Source organism: Panthera uncia, chromosome D4 (assembly GCF_023721935.1).
Source record: "Panthera uncia isolate 11264 chromosome D4, Puncia_PCG_1.0, whole genome shotgun sequence".
Classification (NCBI taxonomy): Eukaryota; Metazoa; Chordata; class Mammalia; order Carnivora; family Felidae; genus Panthera; species Panthera uncia.
In genome coordinates, this window is record NC_064807.1 from 90,671,333 (window position 1) to 90,687,546 (window position 16,214).

General features: G+C 56.0%; 1 protein-coding gene and 1 long non-coding RNA gene across 4 annotated transcripts; one reads left to right on the forward strand and one right to left on the reverse strand.

Annotated features, from left to right (window-relative positions):
- Window positions 1-2,095: 2,095 nt before the first annotated feature.
- LOC125924287 (beta-lactoglobulin) lies at window positions 2,096-5,513 on the reverse strand. The gene is made up of 6 exons (XM_049632765.1): window positions 5,403-5,513; window positions 4,792-4,925; window positions 3,855-3,928; window positions 3,543-3,656; window positions 2,782-2,877; window positions 2,096-2,121 (listed from the first exon to the last, which is right to left on the reverse strand). Exons 1-6 carry the CDS (start codon window positions 5,511-5,513, stop codon window positions 2,096-2,098), a joined length of 555 nt encoding a protein of 184 aa, XP_049488722.1.
- A 2,415-nt stretch (window positions 5,514-7,928) lies between these two features.
- Window positions 7,929-15,928, forward strand: LOC125923451 (uncharacterized). 3 transcript variants are annotated; one of them, XR_007458050.1, is made up of 4 exons: window positions 7,929-10,028; window positions 11,030-11,119; window positions 11,747-11,853; window positions 13,979-15,928. It is a non-coding gene; the product is annotated as an uncharacterized LOC125923451 (long non-coding RNA). The 3 variants fall into 3 exon arrangements; XR_007458048.1 differs by having other exon boundaries at window positions 7,929-11,119; XR_007458049.1 differs by having other exon boundaries at window positions 7,929-11,119; window positions 14,391-15,928.
- Window positions 15,929-16,214: the final 286 nt, after the last annotated feature.

Here is a 16,214-nt window from a genome sequence, read left to right on the forward strand (position 1 = left end):
TTAGCCATCTCAGGTCAGGCCTGAGAGGGGGCCGTGCGGTTCAGTACCTGACTCGAGCAAACAGAAGCGTTTCCCCGACCGGTGGGCAAGGACGGGGGTCTTACTGGAGGGACTCTAACCTTCTACCTCTGATGAAATCACGGCATTGGAGACACCGTGAGTTCCCTGGCTTCTCTGGGACAAGGGCAGGTGAACGTGTTCATGCCTAAAAGTTTCAGGCCCAAGAGCAGGTCTGTCCACAGGACACAAAAGCCAGGGCCATCTCTCTGAGCAAGCGCGAGCACCCCCACACAGTGGGCGCTGACTCAGCCGTGGAAAAAAATGGAATCTTGCCGATTTGGTAAGTAAAAATAGCGTATCTTTCTCTGGGATCCTTATGATGTCAAAGCTCCTTTTACGCCGTAGGGACGGGCTGTCTGTGTGTGTGTGCATCTGTGTGTGTGTGCCACTTTTCTCACGTAGGGGCCCCGGTCATAGGCTTGGATACATATCTTCACAGATGTGACGTGAACCCTTTATCGAGCTCGTCGACGACATTGAGTTCAGGTTTATACGTAATTTTGGCGAGGATGGTTTTGATGCGCCGAAAACATAATCACCATCTTTTCCCTTACTGTGTGTGGGGTAGGATCTCATCCCATCCCATCCGTGGGGTGGGATCCATGGGGTGGGATTCCATCCCATTCGTCCACACAGTATAGAACGCTCAAGGTTTCTTGCTTATTTGGAATCAGTCAGGAATTATTTTGAGATAATGCAAAGAGTTAGATATCAAAACTTACTTTTTCTCTAAATATCTTGGCCATTTCCCCCAGCAGTGTTTATTGAATAAATAATGCCCCTTAAGACAGGCCCTTTGTACACCACATTGAGTTATTATACTTGTTAGGGTTCGTTTCTTGATCTTTCTTTCTGTCCCTGAGCTAACTCCCCACGATTGTAATCGCTGTACGTTCATATTTTGTTAGAATAACACAGTATTTGCATGACTTCTCTGACAAACATTTCAAAACTTTTGTTCCTTTTAGATTCTGGTTTGCAGTTTGGGGTAAGGATCCCACTGGAACGTTGACTGGATTGCTCGGATAGCTAGGTTAATTTGAAGATTATTAAATATTTGTGATGTTGAAGGACTCTGCAGGAATATCCCATATCCATTTACTCAAGTCGTTTTTCAGCGTCCCAGAGTAAGGATTTAAAAAATTTTTTCTCCCCGTACGTTCTGCAGATTTCTTGACGAATGAGCAGGAAAACATCGTGTTTGAGTACCTGTTCGTCTCCAGGGGCTGAGGGAGCCACAGCCAGACATCCGCACCAGCGGCCAGCTCGCCGTCGTGCCGGCCTCACGTGGCCGTGGATGTTGCCTTGCTGAGAGGCGTGGGCCTGGGAGGCCCTGTCTTTGCCCAGGGCGTATCTGGGGCGGGATCCGGTCATACCTGTCTCTGGCATTTCCAGACGGTAAGTATGGAGGCCCCTGACCCAGTTTCCTGAGAGCCCGCCCTGCAGCGGGTGGTCCCCGGCTCACCTGGGCAGAGGGGGACGCCTTCCGTCCGGGCACTGCCCTCGTAGTGGCCTTGACTTCCAGGGCACGGCGCTGGCATGTCTCATCTGTGGTGCAGGTGCACGGGCCTGTGTTGACCTGGCTCCTCTGGGGAGCACGGGCTGGTGCTGTGCTCACTCGGCGCCCTCTGACCTGGGCGGGGACTCGTTGCGTCGGCTCACGGGGCCCAGGGCACCTCTCTGGAGTCATCCTAGCAGGACCCAGGTGGCGGGAGCAGGTCAGAGGGTACAGTCCAGCCCCTCGCAGGGTCGTGTCCCTGAAGGGACTCCACGGGTGGCCCCATCCGCCAGACTTCAGTGCTGTGTTTGCTGTGGCCCAGACTTCTGGGGGCCACCTGTCCCCTCCTAGAGCGTTCTCACGCCCCTGGGCCCGGCCGGGAGAGGCTGGGAGGCGGACAAGGTGGGGGCCAGGCCCAGGCTGGAGGGGCTGCCTCAGGGGGTTTGGGAGGCACCGGGGCAAGCAAGGTGGGGGAACCGGGGAGAGGCGAGGGCAGGGGGCAGGAGGGCCGGGCAGGAAGCCTCGGGCGGCCCTGACCTAGGCTTCAGCTGGGGGACACCGGGCTGTGGAGGGAAGAGAACAGGATGGGGATACACCGAGGCTTTGTCCGTCCACTTAGAAATCACGCAAACGCAGCTCGCAGCCCGTCCCTCTCTGGGATCACCTTGCCTTCTGCCATCCAGCACCCAAGGCAGCCACGTCCTGCCATGGTCCCGGGGCCCTCACTTTGACCCCCAGACTCCACGACCCCACCTGCCCCTCAGCTAGCCCCCTCGTGGGTCACCCACAGCACGGCCGTGCTCCCCTGCTCTGGGCTCTCTTTTCCCAGGAGATCAGTGAACTGCCCTGTCCCCGCTGCCCTGTCCCCACTGCCCTGTCCCTGTGAAACCGCACAAGGGCTGGACAACGTGTCTGTCTCATTCCGTCTACATGCGTCGCCCCCCAAACAGCCTGGCCTGTGTTTGTTGATGGACTGGATGACGCACAGGGAAGGGAGGGTGAGGGGCCCTGCTGTGTGGCCTTGGCCTTATTTCTAAGCCTCTCTGAGCCTCAGTGTCTGAACCCACGGAATGGAGACAGATATTGTGCCCGGGTCACCACGTTACAGGGCGCCCAGCGCAGGCCCGCCCACATGGGCCCCAGAGAGGCTGGCCGTGGTTTTCTGTGGCCCGGTCTTATGCTCCCAGCGCGGCCTGGCGTCGGGGACGCGTCCACGCACTCACCATCGAGATTGAAGACCGGGGCTTTGTGCAGCCGGAGCTCCCTAACGTACTCCAGGTACTTCCCCAGCCACGTGGGGTCCCCGGGCGTCATTCTGGCTGGAATCACAGGGTCGGGTGAGGGGGACGCCGAGAGCCCACGGGCCTGACCTTCTCAGGGCCCCTCCTCCTACCGTGTGGCTGGTTGCCGCGGCCTAGCCTTGGGCCGCCTCCCCCCTCGGAAAGCAGGTCCACCCTGGGCAGCCCAGGTGCAGCCCTAGCCCCTCGGGGGAGGGTCCCCGGGGGTCCTCCCTTCGCCCCGCAGCCTGCTGCCTGCAGGACCCGGCCGCCCCCTCCCCGCTGCCCACCCCCTGGGCTCTGGCTCTGGTGGGGCCCCTCCCCGGGACGGCCCCTCCCCTCCGTCTGGTCTGGAGGACAAGGTGCGCCCCCCTCCCCACGAAGCCCACCCTCCACACCCTCCCCCATGACCCCCGGTCTCCTGCACGTGGCACTTCCACTTTCTGGAGCCTGATGTGACTCAGCGGCTTTTAGGCTCATAGGCTATCTCCCCGGCGAAGACAGGGGAGGGTTTCTGCTCTGGCGCAGCGTCCCCGCTCCCAGGACACAAGCGAAGCAGGCGGGAGATGGGCTGGATGAATTCCTGAGGGATTGAGCGGTGCGGGCAGGGATGCCCACAGGGGTGCAGCTCTGAGCGGCCCGGGAGCCGCTGGCAGTAAGCACAGGGCTCGGCAGACGCCCCGGGGTCGGGGAGAGCCACCACCTACCCAGCAGCGCCCACAGGCTGGTGACCTCGCCGGCGTCCTCGAGGCGGACGTAAAGAACGAGGTTACTGTAGTCCGTGCCGACGAAGCAGACGTGCATGCTATTGCCTCCCTCCCCTGTGGGAGACCCCGGGCGGTGACAGGTGAGCCCTCTCTCCTCCGCCCCCAGACCCACCCCCGGGGCAGCGCTGGGCACCGGGAGGGCGTCTCCCTCCGGCACGGCGCTTCCCCCGTGACCCTGGTGCAGGGCATCGGGCGTCCCCTGCCCTCCCCTCGCCCAGCACGGCACCCGGGCCGGGGGCCTGGGCCACTCACAGGAGCCTTGGAACTGGCCTTGGAGCCCAGTCGGGTGGACGGTGACGTTGACTCCTTGGCACACGCCCTCTCCTCTGGGGAAAGAGGAGGGAGCGTTCCGGGGTCACGGCCTCTCCCTGTCTACTGGCACCGGACGGTGCCGGCTTGGGCTCTGCCCCAGGGGGCATCGGAGGCGCCCTGGCTGAGGTCCCAGGTGTCCACCTGAATCCCTCGGCTACCTGGGTTCCCGAGGGTCACCCAGCAGGGAGGAAGAGGGTGGGCCCCTGAGGTGCCTGGACGGGGCTAGAGGGTAGGAGTAAGGAACCAGGGGCTTCCTGGTTTCTGGAACGGAACCAAAGCCCCCAGGACGACTTGCACCTGTCTGTCCTTGGCTCGGAGCCTCCGGTCTCTGGGTGGGTGGCCTGGTCCTGGCCGTCCCCGGTCACCTGGGCTCCACACGAAGACCAAGCCTTTTTGGCCCCCTGCCCCACGGTCTTCCTTTCTCACCTGGGGTGGGTGGGCGGGGGTGGGCTGGGTACCAGCAGACCCTGTGGCTGCACAGGCCAGCGCCGTGGTGTCTGTGGCCCAGCGCAGGCAAGGACGTGGCTCTCACTGTCCTCAAGGCCACCGGTGCAGAGTGTTGTAAGTGTCTCTGGGTTCAACACGGCTCGTCACCGCCGTAGATGTTCCTGACCAACTGACCGCGGTGCTGCCCCAGCCCCTCCAACTCACAAGGCGGGAAGGGACGCCGGCGGCCGAGGACCGGGCCCCGTGTGTCTCCCCACGGCCCCTGTCGTAAAGCTTTGGGGGCTTCTGAAGTGAAACCTCCTACCTCTCAGGACGGTCTCGAGCCTGCAGCTCGGTGCCCCGGGTCCCTCCGGGTCTAACCCCTGGTCCTTGTCCCCTGGGAGGCCCCTGGGAAGACCACCCCGTGAGGAGCTGCAGGGGCCACGCTTACGTCCAGAACAAGACGAACGTCACATCCTCGTCCCGGGTCCAGATGGAATGGAGGCCGAGCCTCAGGGGGTCGGCTGGGGAGACCAGGTGTGCACGGCTAGAGGCCAACTGGATGGTCAGCCAGCGCCCCTCCACCTGCGGGTGTGCGGGGGCGGGGGTCAGGGTGGGGGACAAGTGGCCTGTCCCTGTTGCAAATGCCCTTCCCTGTCAGGCCGCCCTCTGGGTCCCCTGGGCCCCTTCCTGCTGCCTCTCCCTTCCCTGCCCCCTTCAGCTCCTCCCGTGTCTGGTCCAGGCTCCGTCCTCTGTTGGCCTGGACCTGGGGAGGAGGGGACTGTCCTGGGGCCACCACCGAGGCCTGGGGTTGCTCCTGCCAGCCAGCACCAGCCACGACCCCTGCGGTGGTGGGCAATGGGCAGGTCCCTTCCCGTCCCAAGGGTAACAGTGCTCAGCTGGGTGCCTGGTGGCCTGGGCAGATGCGGGCCTGGGCTGGGGACGTCCCTGCCCCTCACGTGGCCTCTCTCCTCGGCTCCTGCTGGCAGAGTGCCACCACGAGACACGAGGACCCTCATCCCTGTCCCAGGGCCGAATTGGGACCCGACCCGGCTCGGTTACCTTCTGGGCATTAAAGCCTGGCTGTACGGGCACCTCTTCTAGCGTCTGCTGGGCACAAGCCAGGCCCAGGCTGAGGGCCAGCAGCAGGAGTGGCCCTCTCTGGGGGACCATGACCGCGGGGCCCAGAGTGGGGAGAGGCCGGGCAGCTCCCATCCCTTCCTTGTATGTGTCCTCCAGAGGCTGCTCGCCTGGACAGCTGCCCTGGCCAGTGCTGCCGTCTGGCCCGGGCCCCTGAGCACCCAGAATGCCTCCCACAGGAGGACGTGGCCTCCCGACACCCACCTGTGTCTGAAGGGCGTGAAGGGTGTCATCTGACCTGGGGGGTGGGTGCTGTCAGAGCAGTTTACCTACATTGCTGGCTTCCTGGAGGCGTCGGCTCACCCCGGGGCTCGGCTCCCTCCTCCCGGCCTGTGCTCCCCTGGGGGCTCCCACCCCCCAGTCCTCCCTCCTCCCGGCCTGTGCTCCCCCTGGGGGCCCCCACCCCCCAGTCCTCCCTCCTCCTGGTCTGTGCTCCCCCTGGGGCTCCCACCCCCCTGTCCTCCCCCCTCCCGGCCTGTGCTCCCCCTGGGGGCTCCCACCTCCCATTCCTCCCTCCTCCTGGTCTGTGCTCCCCCTGGGGGCTCCCACCCCCCAGTCCTCCCTCCTCCTGGTCGGTACTCCCCCTGGGGGCTCCCACCCCCCAGTCCTCCCTCCTCCTGGTCTGTGTTTCCCTGGGGGCTCCCACCTCCCATTCCTCTCTCCTCCCGGTCTGTGCTCCCACTGGGGACTCCCACCCCCCAGTCCTCCCTCCTCCCGGCCTGTGCTCCCACTGGGGGCTCCCACCCCCCAGTCCTCCCTCCTCCCGGCATGTGCTCCCCCTGGGGGCTCCCACCCCCCAGTCCTCCCTCCTCCCGGCATGTGTTTCCCTGGGGGCTCCCACCTCCCATTCCTCCCTCCTCCTGGTCTGTGCTCCCACTGGGGGCTCCCACCCCCCAGTCCTCCCTCCTCCCGGCATGTGTTTCCCTGGGGGCTCCCACCTCCCATTCCTCCCTCCTCCTGGTCTGTGCTCCCCCTGGGGGCTCCCACCCCCCAGTCCTCCCCCCTCCTGGCCTGTGCTCCCCCTGGAGGCTTCCATCCCCCAGTCGTCCTTCCTCCCGGCCTGTGCTCCCCCTGGGGGCCCCCACCCCCCAGTCCTCCCTCCTCACCTCCCACTGTCCCAGGGGGTGTGGTGGGGAGTGACAGCTGGAGGGCACATAATCCCCGAGGACAGCGCTCAGCACGCCTGCCAGAAACCAGTTCCGGGCGACGTTTGTTCCTACTCATGACGAGCATGTCTTGTACCCAGCACCCCGTCTCCAACCCCATGGCCACTCGGACCAGGCCGCCCACCCCCCTCTCCCGGGACCCTCTGAGCTGCACGACCCAGCTGGCTGGACGCTGTCCGACGGCCACCCCCCTCAGTCCAGTCCACAATGTGGGGTTCTGTCATGCCCTCCCCGCTTTTTCTAAGAAGAAAGCAGCCTTTCAGGGAGCTGTGCCTGCTGGAGTCAGGCCCTATGTGGGTCACGGCCGGCGCGAGAACCGGTCGGCCTGGGTTTCCCAGGTGGGGCTGCGGGATCCCCTTCCACCCGCCCTTTGGGAGCAGAGGCCACGCAGACGGGCACCCCCATCCCAGGGCTGTGAGGGGACGCCCCAGGAGCGGCAGGAAAGCCGGGGGACCCGTCAACCCTGGGCTTTCTGGGGACACGGCCGGCCTGAGCCAGGTGGCTGGTGGGGCAGGGGAGGTGATGTTTCGGCTGTAGTTTTCCAGGGGTTTGATGTCAGATAACAGCACGTGGGTGGGAACTCCTTCCGTAACTTGGGGTCCCATCCTTGGATCCGGTCCTGGTCTCCACCCCCAGGTGGCATTGAGTTGTTTCGGGGGTTAGGACGTCCCAGTCACACGGGAGGGCCTGAGTCCCGCTCCCAGAAATCGTCCTGGAATGCGCCCCCCGCCCCCGAAGCGGGCGCAGGGTTCCGGGGGAGAGCCGTGGTCCGGGCGGCCGGGGGGCAGGTGTGAGGCCTGCGGGGAGCACGTCCCAGGGTGAGCTGGACCCCAGGGCCCGGAGCCCGGAGCCAGGCTGACAGAAGCAGCCTCGGAGCGTCTGACCTCGTGACAGAGCCAAAGACGGACTTTACCACTGAGCCCCAGACCCCAAAGGCGGGGAAGCTTCTGGAGCCGGACGAGGGCCTGAAGGACAGCGATTGTGTCCATCGGAAGGAGAAACAGGAGAACGGCCCAGAAACCCTGAGCATGAAGGGCCTGGCGCAGCTGCGGGCCACAGCCTGTCACCGAGCAGGCCTCCGGCACATTCCAGGCAGCCGCGGGCACAGGGAGATGGAGACTGTGAGGTTGACAGACTTGTGGAACTTAGTTCCCGTCTGGGGGCTCCACACAGAGCCACACAAGTGACAGTCACGTGCTGCCCGTCTGTCGGGAAGGGTTGGCCGCCAAGCTGTGCGCTGGGGGTGGGGCTGGGTGAAGGGAGGAGGGAACAGTTTCCGGTGGGTGGAACAGCATGTGTGAGACCCCTGAGGCAGGCAGGGGACGGCCGACTGAGTGAGGAGAGGTCCGAGCAGCGTGGGAACGCGGACGTTTGCTGAAGGTGCGGAGGCTCCGTGAGGTCACCGAGGCCAGGTCACAGGAGCCCCTGGACCACGTGCATCATGTGGATTTTGTCTGCGTGGTGGCGGCTGGTGGAGGGACACAAGCGGGTGACATTCTGGCGATGTTCCTGGGCTGTGAGGCTGTGGGGGTCGCCCCCTCTCCCCAAGGCCAGGCTGGCGGGGAGGCGGAGGTGAGCCCACGCGGGAGGCCAGCCTCCGAGAAGTGGGGCAGCCAGCCGGCCTGGAGCGCCGAGGTCAGAGAGCCGGGAACGGCGGTGTCCAGATGCACGGTCGTGGAAGCCGCTCGCGGGGGGTGTCGCGGACTTTCCCGGAACGGGCTCCGTCCTGTCCTTTCCAAAAAAGCGAAAAAACTTACGCGAGCTGGAAACGAAAAGACCTTTCCTCTGGGACAGTGAGGACAGCGCACAGAGGCCCGGGAGGCGCCGGGGCGTGTGTTTGGGGGGCTAGACCAGACCTTTCCGTCCCTCTCTCCCTCCATCCCCCCCCATCATAAAGCCGTTGACATCAGAGGTCAAGGCCGGAGTGTCCGCTGAGCTCCGGGCCTGCTCGGACTCCGCCCCGAGGCTGCCCTTTCCTGTGGCCGCCTCCTCTCTTGCCCTGGGAGCCGCAGGACTGTCAGCCCCCCGCCCCGTGGACAGGCCTGCTGCTCTTACCATCATGATGCCCACCTGTGTCTGACGGGGGAGGTGCTGCCCGGCCCTGCCTTTCTGGGGCCCGCCATCACCCACAGACACAGCGAGACCACCAGCTCCTGGCCACAGAGAGGTCACTCGTGCCTTCACCAAAGGAGTGTCCCCGCGGGCACCCCCGGGTGGGCCCTGGGATCTCAGGTGACAGCCCACAGCTCCTCTGGGCCTTCCTCTGCCCTGGGAGGGGTCTAGGGTGTGCATCCTGGGGTGGGTCTTGGGGACAGGACGGCCGTGCTGGACAGGACGGCAGGCACCTGGGCGGGTGATTCTGTGCTCACACACGATGGTCACTGTGCACGCCTGGCCTTGGTGGCCCCGGGACCGTCACAGCCATGTCGGAGGCTAACCCAGAAAGCCCTGGTTGGCTTAAACGCGTGGCTGACGCATCCTGGCAGACTGGAGATCAAGCCCGCGCTGTGGGAGCCACCGAAGGACTCTAATGAGAGTGATAGTCCAAAGTGGCTGCTTAGGGGAGGGTTCGAGGGTGGCCTAGAGTTTCCCGAGTTAAGGTGCCGCAGGACGTTTGAGCCACTCGGGTAGAGTGTCCCGCCAGTCTCCGTACAGCTCGGCCCAGGGTGTTTACGCACTAAGAGGGCTCGGGTGCCACCAAGTGGCCATCCTGGGGACATCAACGCCCGTCACCATGGAGCCACCAGTGTCTTTTCCTTCTGTGGGAGCAAATCTCTGCATTTGAGTTCAATCTTTGCGATTTCAAAGTGAGGAAGCCCACGAGATGTCTTGCTTAGCAGTGAGCTGACACTTTCCCCTTGGGTTTGAAACTACTCATTCTGTGCGCGCGTCAGCTCCAGTCCTGCCGATGCTTCTGGTAAGTCACTGATTTCCTTCTTGCATTAGGGTAACAGAGAGGGTGAGGCATCCCTGTGCAGCGACACCAGATCGTGAAACCCTGGAGGCCGATCCGTCATCGGTGTGACTGGTGACTCCACCCTTGAGGTCCCGGAGCCACATGCCCCCTGAGGCCCCGGAAGACACAGCCCTGAGCTGCTCCCGAGCCTGGCGCTTAAGGCGGGAAACAGACTTCAATTTTTTAAAAGATAGGGACGGGCCACGGAAAGGACCACAACAGGGCTGTCTATGGGAGTGTGGGTCGTGGGGACTGGTGTTCTGTGATGTGGAAAACCTTAAATTTCCTCACTGCGTCCAGCCCCTGGACAAGTCCCTGGGACAGGCAGAGTCACCGCCCTCTGGGAGCCCAGCTGCCTCGATGATGACACTTCGCTAAGGGCAAAAGGCGATCTTAGCTTAACCTCATCCCAACCTCCGGGATCCTGTGAGTGTCCTTTATCGTGTAAAGGACAGGAAGGAAACTTCCTTCACCTCTACCCCCCAAGATACAAGGTAGCAAATCAGACTCCAAGCGTAAAGTCCCCTGATACGCATCTGAAAGGTCTCATGACTGAGGGTTTGCTAAACGGTAATACGTGACCTTTTCCCAACAATAGTGAGCCCTCTCGGGGCCCTGGAAACCTTGCTCCCAAATCCCTTGGAGGCCTGTGCTGTTCCCAGCCCCTCCCGACTTGGCGGTGGGTAAGCAGTGGCTTCTCCCAGCTCTTCCTGCCCACGGACCTGCCCCCGTGCTTTAATAAAGCACCAAAGATGTCTCAAGAATTCTTTCATGAGACTTTTTGTCGCACAGGGTTTCGCGACTGTTTGCTCTGAACCCCAATATCTCCACATCCATCTGGAGTGGAACAGGTGTCCTTTGTCACAGCTCCCCACCCAAGCCCCGACCAGGCAGCTCAGCTGAAGGGTTTCTAAGGGAGCAGCTGACAATTAGGCGGAAAGTGGGCAGTAGCAGAATCTCCAAGGTGCCCCCCTGGCTAGTCGAGCAGAGCCGGGCTGTGATTTGGAGGGGAAAAAAGGCTCCTTCCTAGGAGGAACCCGTGGAGAATGAGACAAGCAGAGGCCACCGTGTGCTGGGAGCCTTGCCTGGGCTTGTACGCAAATTAGGAAGGGTTTAGCATGGTTTTAGGGATGCCCCACTCTGGATTTTAAAACCTGGAGTTTAAAAAAATCTCCAGACAGCAAGGTCAGTTGGGTGTATTTGTGCGAATCTATTTCTGGGTCCTTTGCTCTGTTCTACTGATCTGTGTGTCTGTGCCTCTGCAAATACCACAGTCTTGATTGTTTGAGTTGTATCATAAGATTTAAAATTTGACAGACTGTTGCCATTTTATTATTTTTTCTTAGTTACTTTAGATACTCTAGTACTTTGCCTTCCCATATGTATCTTAGAATAATCTTAACTATGTCTACAAAACACCCTCCTAGGATTTTGATAGGAATGGTACTAAAAAACGTATATCAACTTGAGGAGAATTGACATCTCTGCTATGTTGAGCCTTTCAACTCATAAACACAGTAAGTCTGCTTATTTGGATCTTCCTTGGTTTCTTTTAGCTAGATTGCATAGTCTCCAACATACAGATTCTGTATATGTCTCATTAGATTTACACTGAAGTGTTCCACTTCTTTGGGAGTGATTATAAACGGTGTGCTATATATATATATATATATATATATATATATATAATTTTTTTGAGAGAGACAGACAGACAGACCATGAGCAGGGTAGAAGGGCAGAGGTGGGGAGAGAGAGAGAATCTTAAGCAAGCTCCATGCTTAGCGTGGAGCCCGACTCAGGACTCCATCTCATGACCCTGGGATCATGACCTGAGGCGAAATCAAGAGTCAGATGCTCAACCAACTGAGCCACCCAGGCGCCTATAAATGGTGCTGGTTTTTTATTTCCGTGTCCACATGTGCATTGCTAGTATGTAGAAATGTAATTGATTTTTGTATGTTTATCTTGTATCCTGCCACGTTGGTGATCTCATTAATTCTAGGAGATTTTGTTTTTGTTTTCGTTGATTCCTTAAGATTTTCTACATAAATAATTGTGTCATCTGCAAATAGAGATACTTTCGTTTCTTCCTTTAAGATCTGTATGTCTTTTATTACCTTTTCTTGACTTCTTGCCCTGGCTAGAGCTTCCTGCGCTCTGATGAGTAAGAGAGTTGGGAGCAGGTGTCCTTGCCACGTTCCTGAGTATTCACCATCCATTCATCACTGATGAGAGTCTTCATCATTGCCCGGTAAGTACCACGTTTCTAAGTTTTATGTAGATGCCTTGATCAAGTTGAAGAAGCTCCCTCTATTCCTACATTTCTGAGTTTTTAAAAAAAATCGTGAAGGAATGCCGAATTTTGTCAGATGCTTTTTCTACGTTGATTGATGTGATCATATAATTTTTCCTTGTTAGCCTACTAATACAGAGGGTTACACTGATTGGTTTTCAAGTGCTGAAGGAGCCCTGCATCCCTGGCATAAATCCCACTTTGTTATGGTGTATAATTCTTTTTTTTTTCGTTGCTGAATTCCATTTGTTAATATTTTGTTAAGAATTGCATCTATATAGATAAGAAACATTAGGCTGTAGTTTTCCTTTTTTAAAAAAAATCTTTGTGGGCTTTTGGTATCAGAGTAATATCAGCTTCATAAAATGAACTGGAAAATGTTCTTTCCTCTTTTATTTTCTGCAAGAGGTTTTGTAGCATTCACACTAATTCTTTACAAATTTAGTGTCATTCTCCTGTGAAATCACCTGGACCTGGAAATGTCTCTTTGTGGAATTTTAAAATTAGGAATTCAATTTTCTCAATAGGTGTAGGGCTATTCAAATTATCTAGTTCATATTGGATGAGTTGTGGTAGTTTGTATTTTTCTTTTTTTTTTAATTTTATTTTTTATTTTTTAAAATTTACATCCAAATTAGTTAGCATATAGTGCAACACTGATTTCAGGAGTAGATTCCTTAGTGCCCCTGACCCATTTAGCCCATCCCCCTCCCACAACCCCTCCCGTAACCCTCAGTTTGTTCTGCATATTTGTGAGTCTCTTGTTTTGTCCCCCTCCCTGTTTTTATATGATTTTTGCTTCCCTTCCCTTATATTCATCTGTTTTGTCTCTTAAAGTCCTCATATGAGAGAAGTCATATGATTTTTGTCTTTCTCTAATTTCGCTTAGCACATACCCTCTAGTTCCTCCCATGTAGTTGCAAATGACAAGATTTCATTCTTTTTGATTGCCAAGTGATGCTCCATTGTATCTATATACCACATCTTCTTTATCCATTCATCCATCGATGGACATGTGGGCTCTTTCCAGACTTTGGCCGTTGTCGATAGCGCTGCTATAAACATGGGGGTGCATGTGCCCCTTCGAAACAGCACACCTGTATCCCTTGGATAAATACCTAGTAGGGCAATTGCTGGGTCGTAGGGTAGTTCTATTTTTAGTTTTTTGAGGAACCTCCAGACTGTTTTCCAGAGCGGCCGCCCCAGCTTGCATTCCCAGGTAGTTTGTATTTTTCAAGGAACTGGTCCATTTCATCTAAGTTGTCAAATCTATGTATACAGAAGCATTCATAGTATTGCCTTATTATCCTTTGATTCCTATTATTCCACAGCAGTGGCTGTGATGATATCCCTTCTTTCATTCCTGAGTTAAAATTTGTATCTTCTCTCCTTCGCGCTTTGTCAGTCATGCTAGATGTTTCCTTGCCAGTGTTTATGCTTTTCCTTTCTTATGATTGTCTTACTGCGCTAAGACATTCAGCATGATGTTGAAGAGGAAAACTGGCAGAGGCCGACCTTACTTTGCTGTCAATCTTAGGGGGAAGCAGTTAGTCTCTTACCATTAAGAATTATGTCAGCTGCTTACTTTTTTTTGTTTTGTCTGTTTTGTTTCATTTTGTTTTGCTAATGATCAGTTTAGGGATGTTAAGGGTTGCATTTTTGGCTTCCTAGTTGAGTGACTTCTGGCCAATGGGTGGGGGAGGGGGGGAGGGGGTGCCGGGTGGGATGTGTGTGCCTTTCAGGGTGGAGCATTGAACAACGGTTTGAGGCCCTGTGGGTGTCTGTGTTTTCCCTGTAGCGTGGTGACCAGCAACCTCCTGGGGGTGGCTGTTTGATCACCTGGATCCTTGAATGGCCCTGAGGTGCAATATCCCTGCTAACCTGTGACGGGAATTGCACGTAAACAATCAGTATATCTGATGTTTTCAGCCACTGAGATTTTAAGTTCATTTGTTAATGCAGCATAAACCAGCTTCTGTTGAATGACTCTCTTGATATGTGAGAACTTTGCCTCATGAGAGGGTATGATATTTTTGAAATATGTATATATATTTTTTAATGTTTATTTATTTTTGGGACAAAGAGAGAAAGCACGAGCAGGTGAGGGGCAGAGAGAGAGGGAGACCCAGAATCGGAAGCAGCTCCAGGCTCCGAGCTGTCAGCACAGAACCCGACGCGGGGCTCGAACTCACGAACCGAGAGATCATGACCTAAGCTGAAGTCGGACGCTCAACCGACTGAGCCCCCCAGGCGTCCCGAAATATATTTTAAAAAATCAATTAAAAGTGCTTATATGCACATGTCACCCTTAATCTCTTAGCCAGTGAGTTTTTGATATTTCCTAATATGGAAATGTCCTTCACTGTCTGGGTTAAATCACGATGTATTGAATTCATTGTTGGATTCAGCCTGCTAATAAATTATTCACACATTTGTCTTTGTTGCAAAAGGGATGGTTGTCCTCTCCTTTCTTCTCTTGTGCCCTCATCCCCCAGCTCTGTTATAGGAGAATCCAGCAATTTCCCACCCATCTATGTCTACACCCTGGAACCACTGCATGATCCAGGAACCATCTGATGGCAGTGTGCTGGTTCAGAAGATCTGGAACTGTTTCTTATTTTCTATGGTTATTGTTCTTTTAAAGCTTTCTTGGTAAAAATTAAACATAGAGATGTCACGCAACCCAGAAATTCCACTTGTGGGTACTCACCTGAAGAAAATGAAAACACTCATTCCAAAAGATACACGTACCCCACGATCACGGCAGCACCATTTACGATGGCCAAGATACGGCAGCCGCCCAAATGTCCTCCATAGACGAACGGATAAAGAAGATGGGTGTGTATGCAACGGAATTATTCCCTGGCCACAAAAAGAGTGAAATCTTGCCACTCGTGACAACGTGGATGGACCTAGAGTGTACTATGATAACTGAAAGACAGAGAAAGACAAGGACCATCTGATTTCACTCATATGTGGAATCTAAAAAACAAAACAAATGAAGAAACAAACCGCGAAGCAAAACACGAAGTCATAAATACAGAGAACAAACTGGTGGGCCCCAGAGAGGGGGAGGCGGGAGGGAGTTGGGCAGAAGAGGGGAAGGGGGTTGAGCTGTGCCAACTTCCGGTTATAAAATAAATAAGTCACGGGCTGGGAAGTACAGGTAATACAGCCCATAATCCTGTAATAACCCCGTGCCGTGACAGGTGGTGGTGAGCATTCTGTAGGGTACAGCTGCTGGATCACGACAGTGTACCCCTGAACCTAATAGCATTATGTCAACTGTTCCTCAACTAAACATTTTTTACAAAGTTTGTTCCAGTTTTCCTTTTAGCCAATATTGGTAATCGATCTTTTTCTAGAAATGTTCCGTTCCATCTATATTTTAAAAACTTAAGGGGCGCCTGGGTGGCTCAGTCGGTTAAGCGTCCCGACTTCGGCTCAGTTCGTGATCTCGCGGTCCGTGGGTTCGAGCCCCGCGTCGGGCTCTGTGCTGACAGCTCGGAGCCTGGAGCCTGCTTCGGATTCTGTGTCGCCCTCTCTCTGACCCTCCCCTGTTCACACTGTGTCTCTCTCTGTCTCAAAAATAAATAAACATTAAAAAATAATAGTAATAAATAAATAAATGAAAACTTAATATCATACATAAATTGTCATGTATATATAACATTTATATATAACTGGGCATATATATAAACATGTGTATATATTGTTATATGTAAACTTTGTTATTTGAAAATCCCTGTTTCTGTGGCTCTGTACGTTAAAGTCAGTGGAAAACAAGTTTCTTTCCACCTCTGCTGCCTTCGCCCAGACCACGACCCCGGGGGAAATCTCTGTCGTATCATCCAGAACAGAGCCACACACTCACAGGCACGTGACGCTTGAAGCCCCAGGACTTCCCGGTGGTAGCGATCGTCCTCAAGTTCCTGAAAGACGACCTGGAGGGTCACGGGCCGCACTTTTCAAAGAGAATGCAATTGGATCGGAAAGTAACTTACTGATGGTTTTCTGTCAATATTGACTAGGTGACGTGACCAGCGAGTTTTCATTTCTCGTCGTTTGTGGAGTTTGGGTGCTGCCCCGCAGTGTGAACTGGCAGGCTGCCCCTGTGCCCTCTTATCTCCTTCCTCAGGTTGAAAAGAGCCCCCCATCATGTGTGCTGGTCCCCAGATGTGATGGGCTGTTCAGGTGCAGAAGCCCGAACCCCGCCCCAGCCTGCACCTCACCCCCCCGCCATCCCCACTCATCCCCAGACACGCAAGGCCAGGAAAGAACCAGGCAGACTGTTCCCTGCTTTATTTCTTTATTGCTGG

Excerpts from the sequence above, each read along its gene's own strand:
- LOC125924287 (XM_049632765.1), bottom strand. The coding sequence starts at position 5,513 with ATGGTCCCCCAGAGAGGGCCACTCCTGCTGCTGGCCCTCAGCCTGGGC. Across the intron at positions 4,926-5,402 it reads CAGGCTTTAATGCCCAGAAG|GTGGAGGGGCGCTGGCTGAC; the intron begins GTAACCGAGCCG and ends GCACACCCGCAG. Across the intron at positions 3,929-4,791 it reads ACGTTCGTCTTGTTCTGGAC|AGGAGAGGGCGTGTGCCAAG; the intron begins GTAAGCGTGGCC and ends CTCTTTCCCCAG.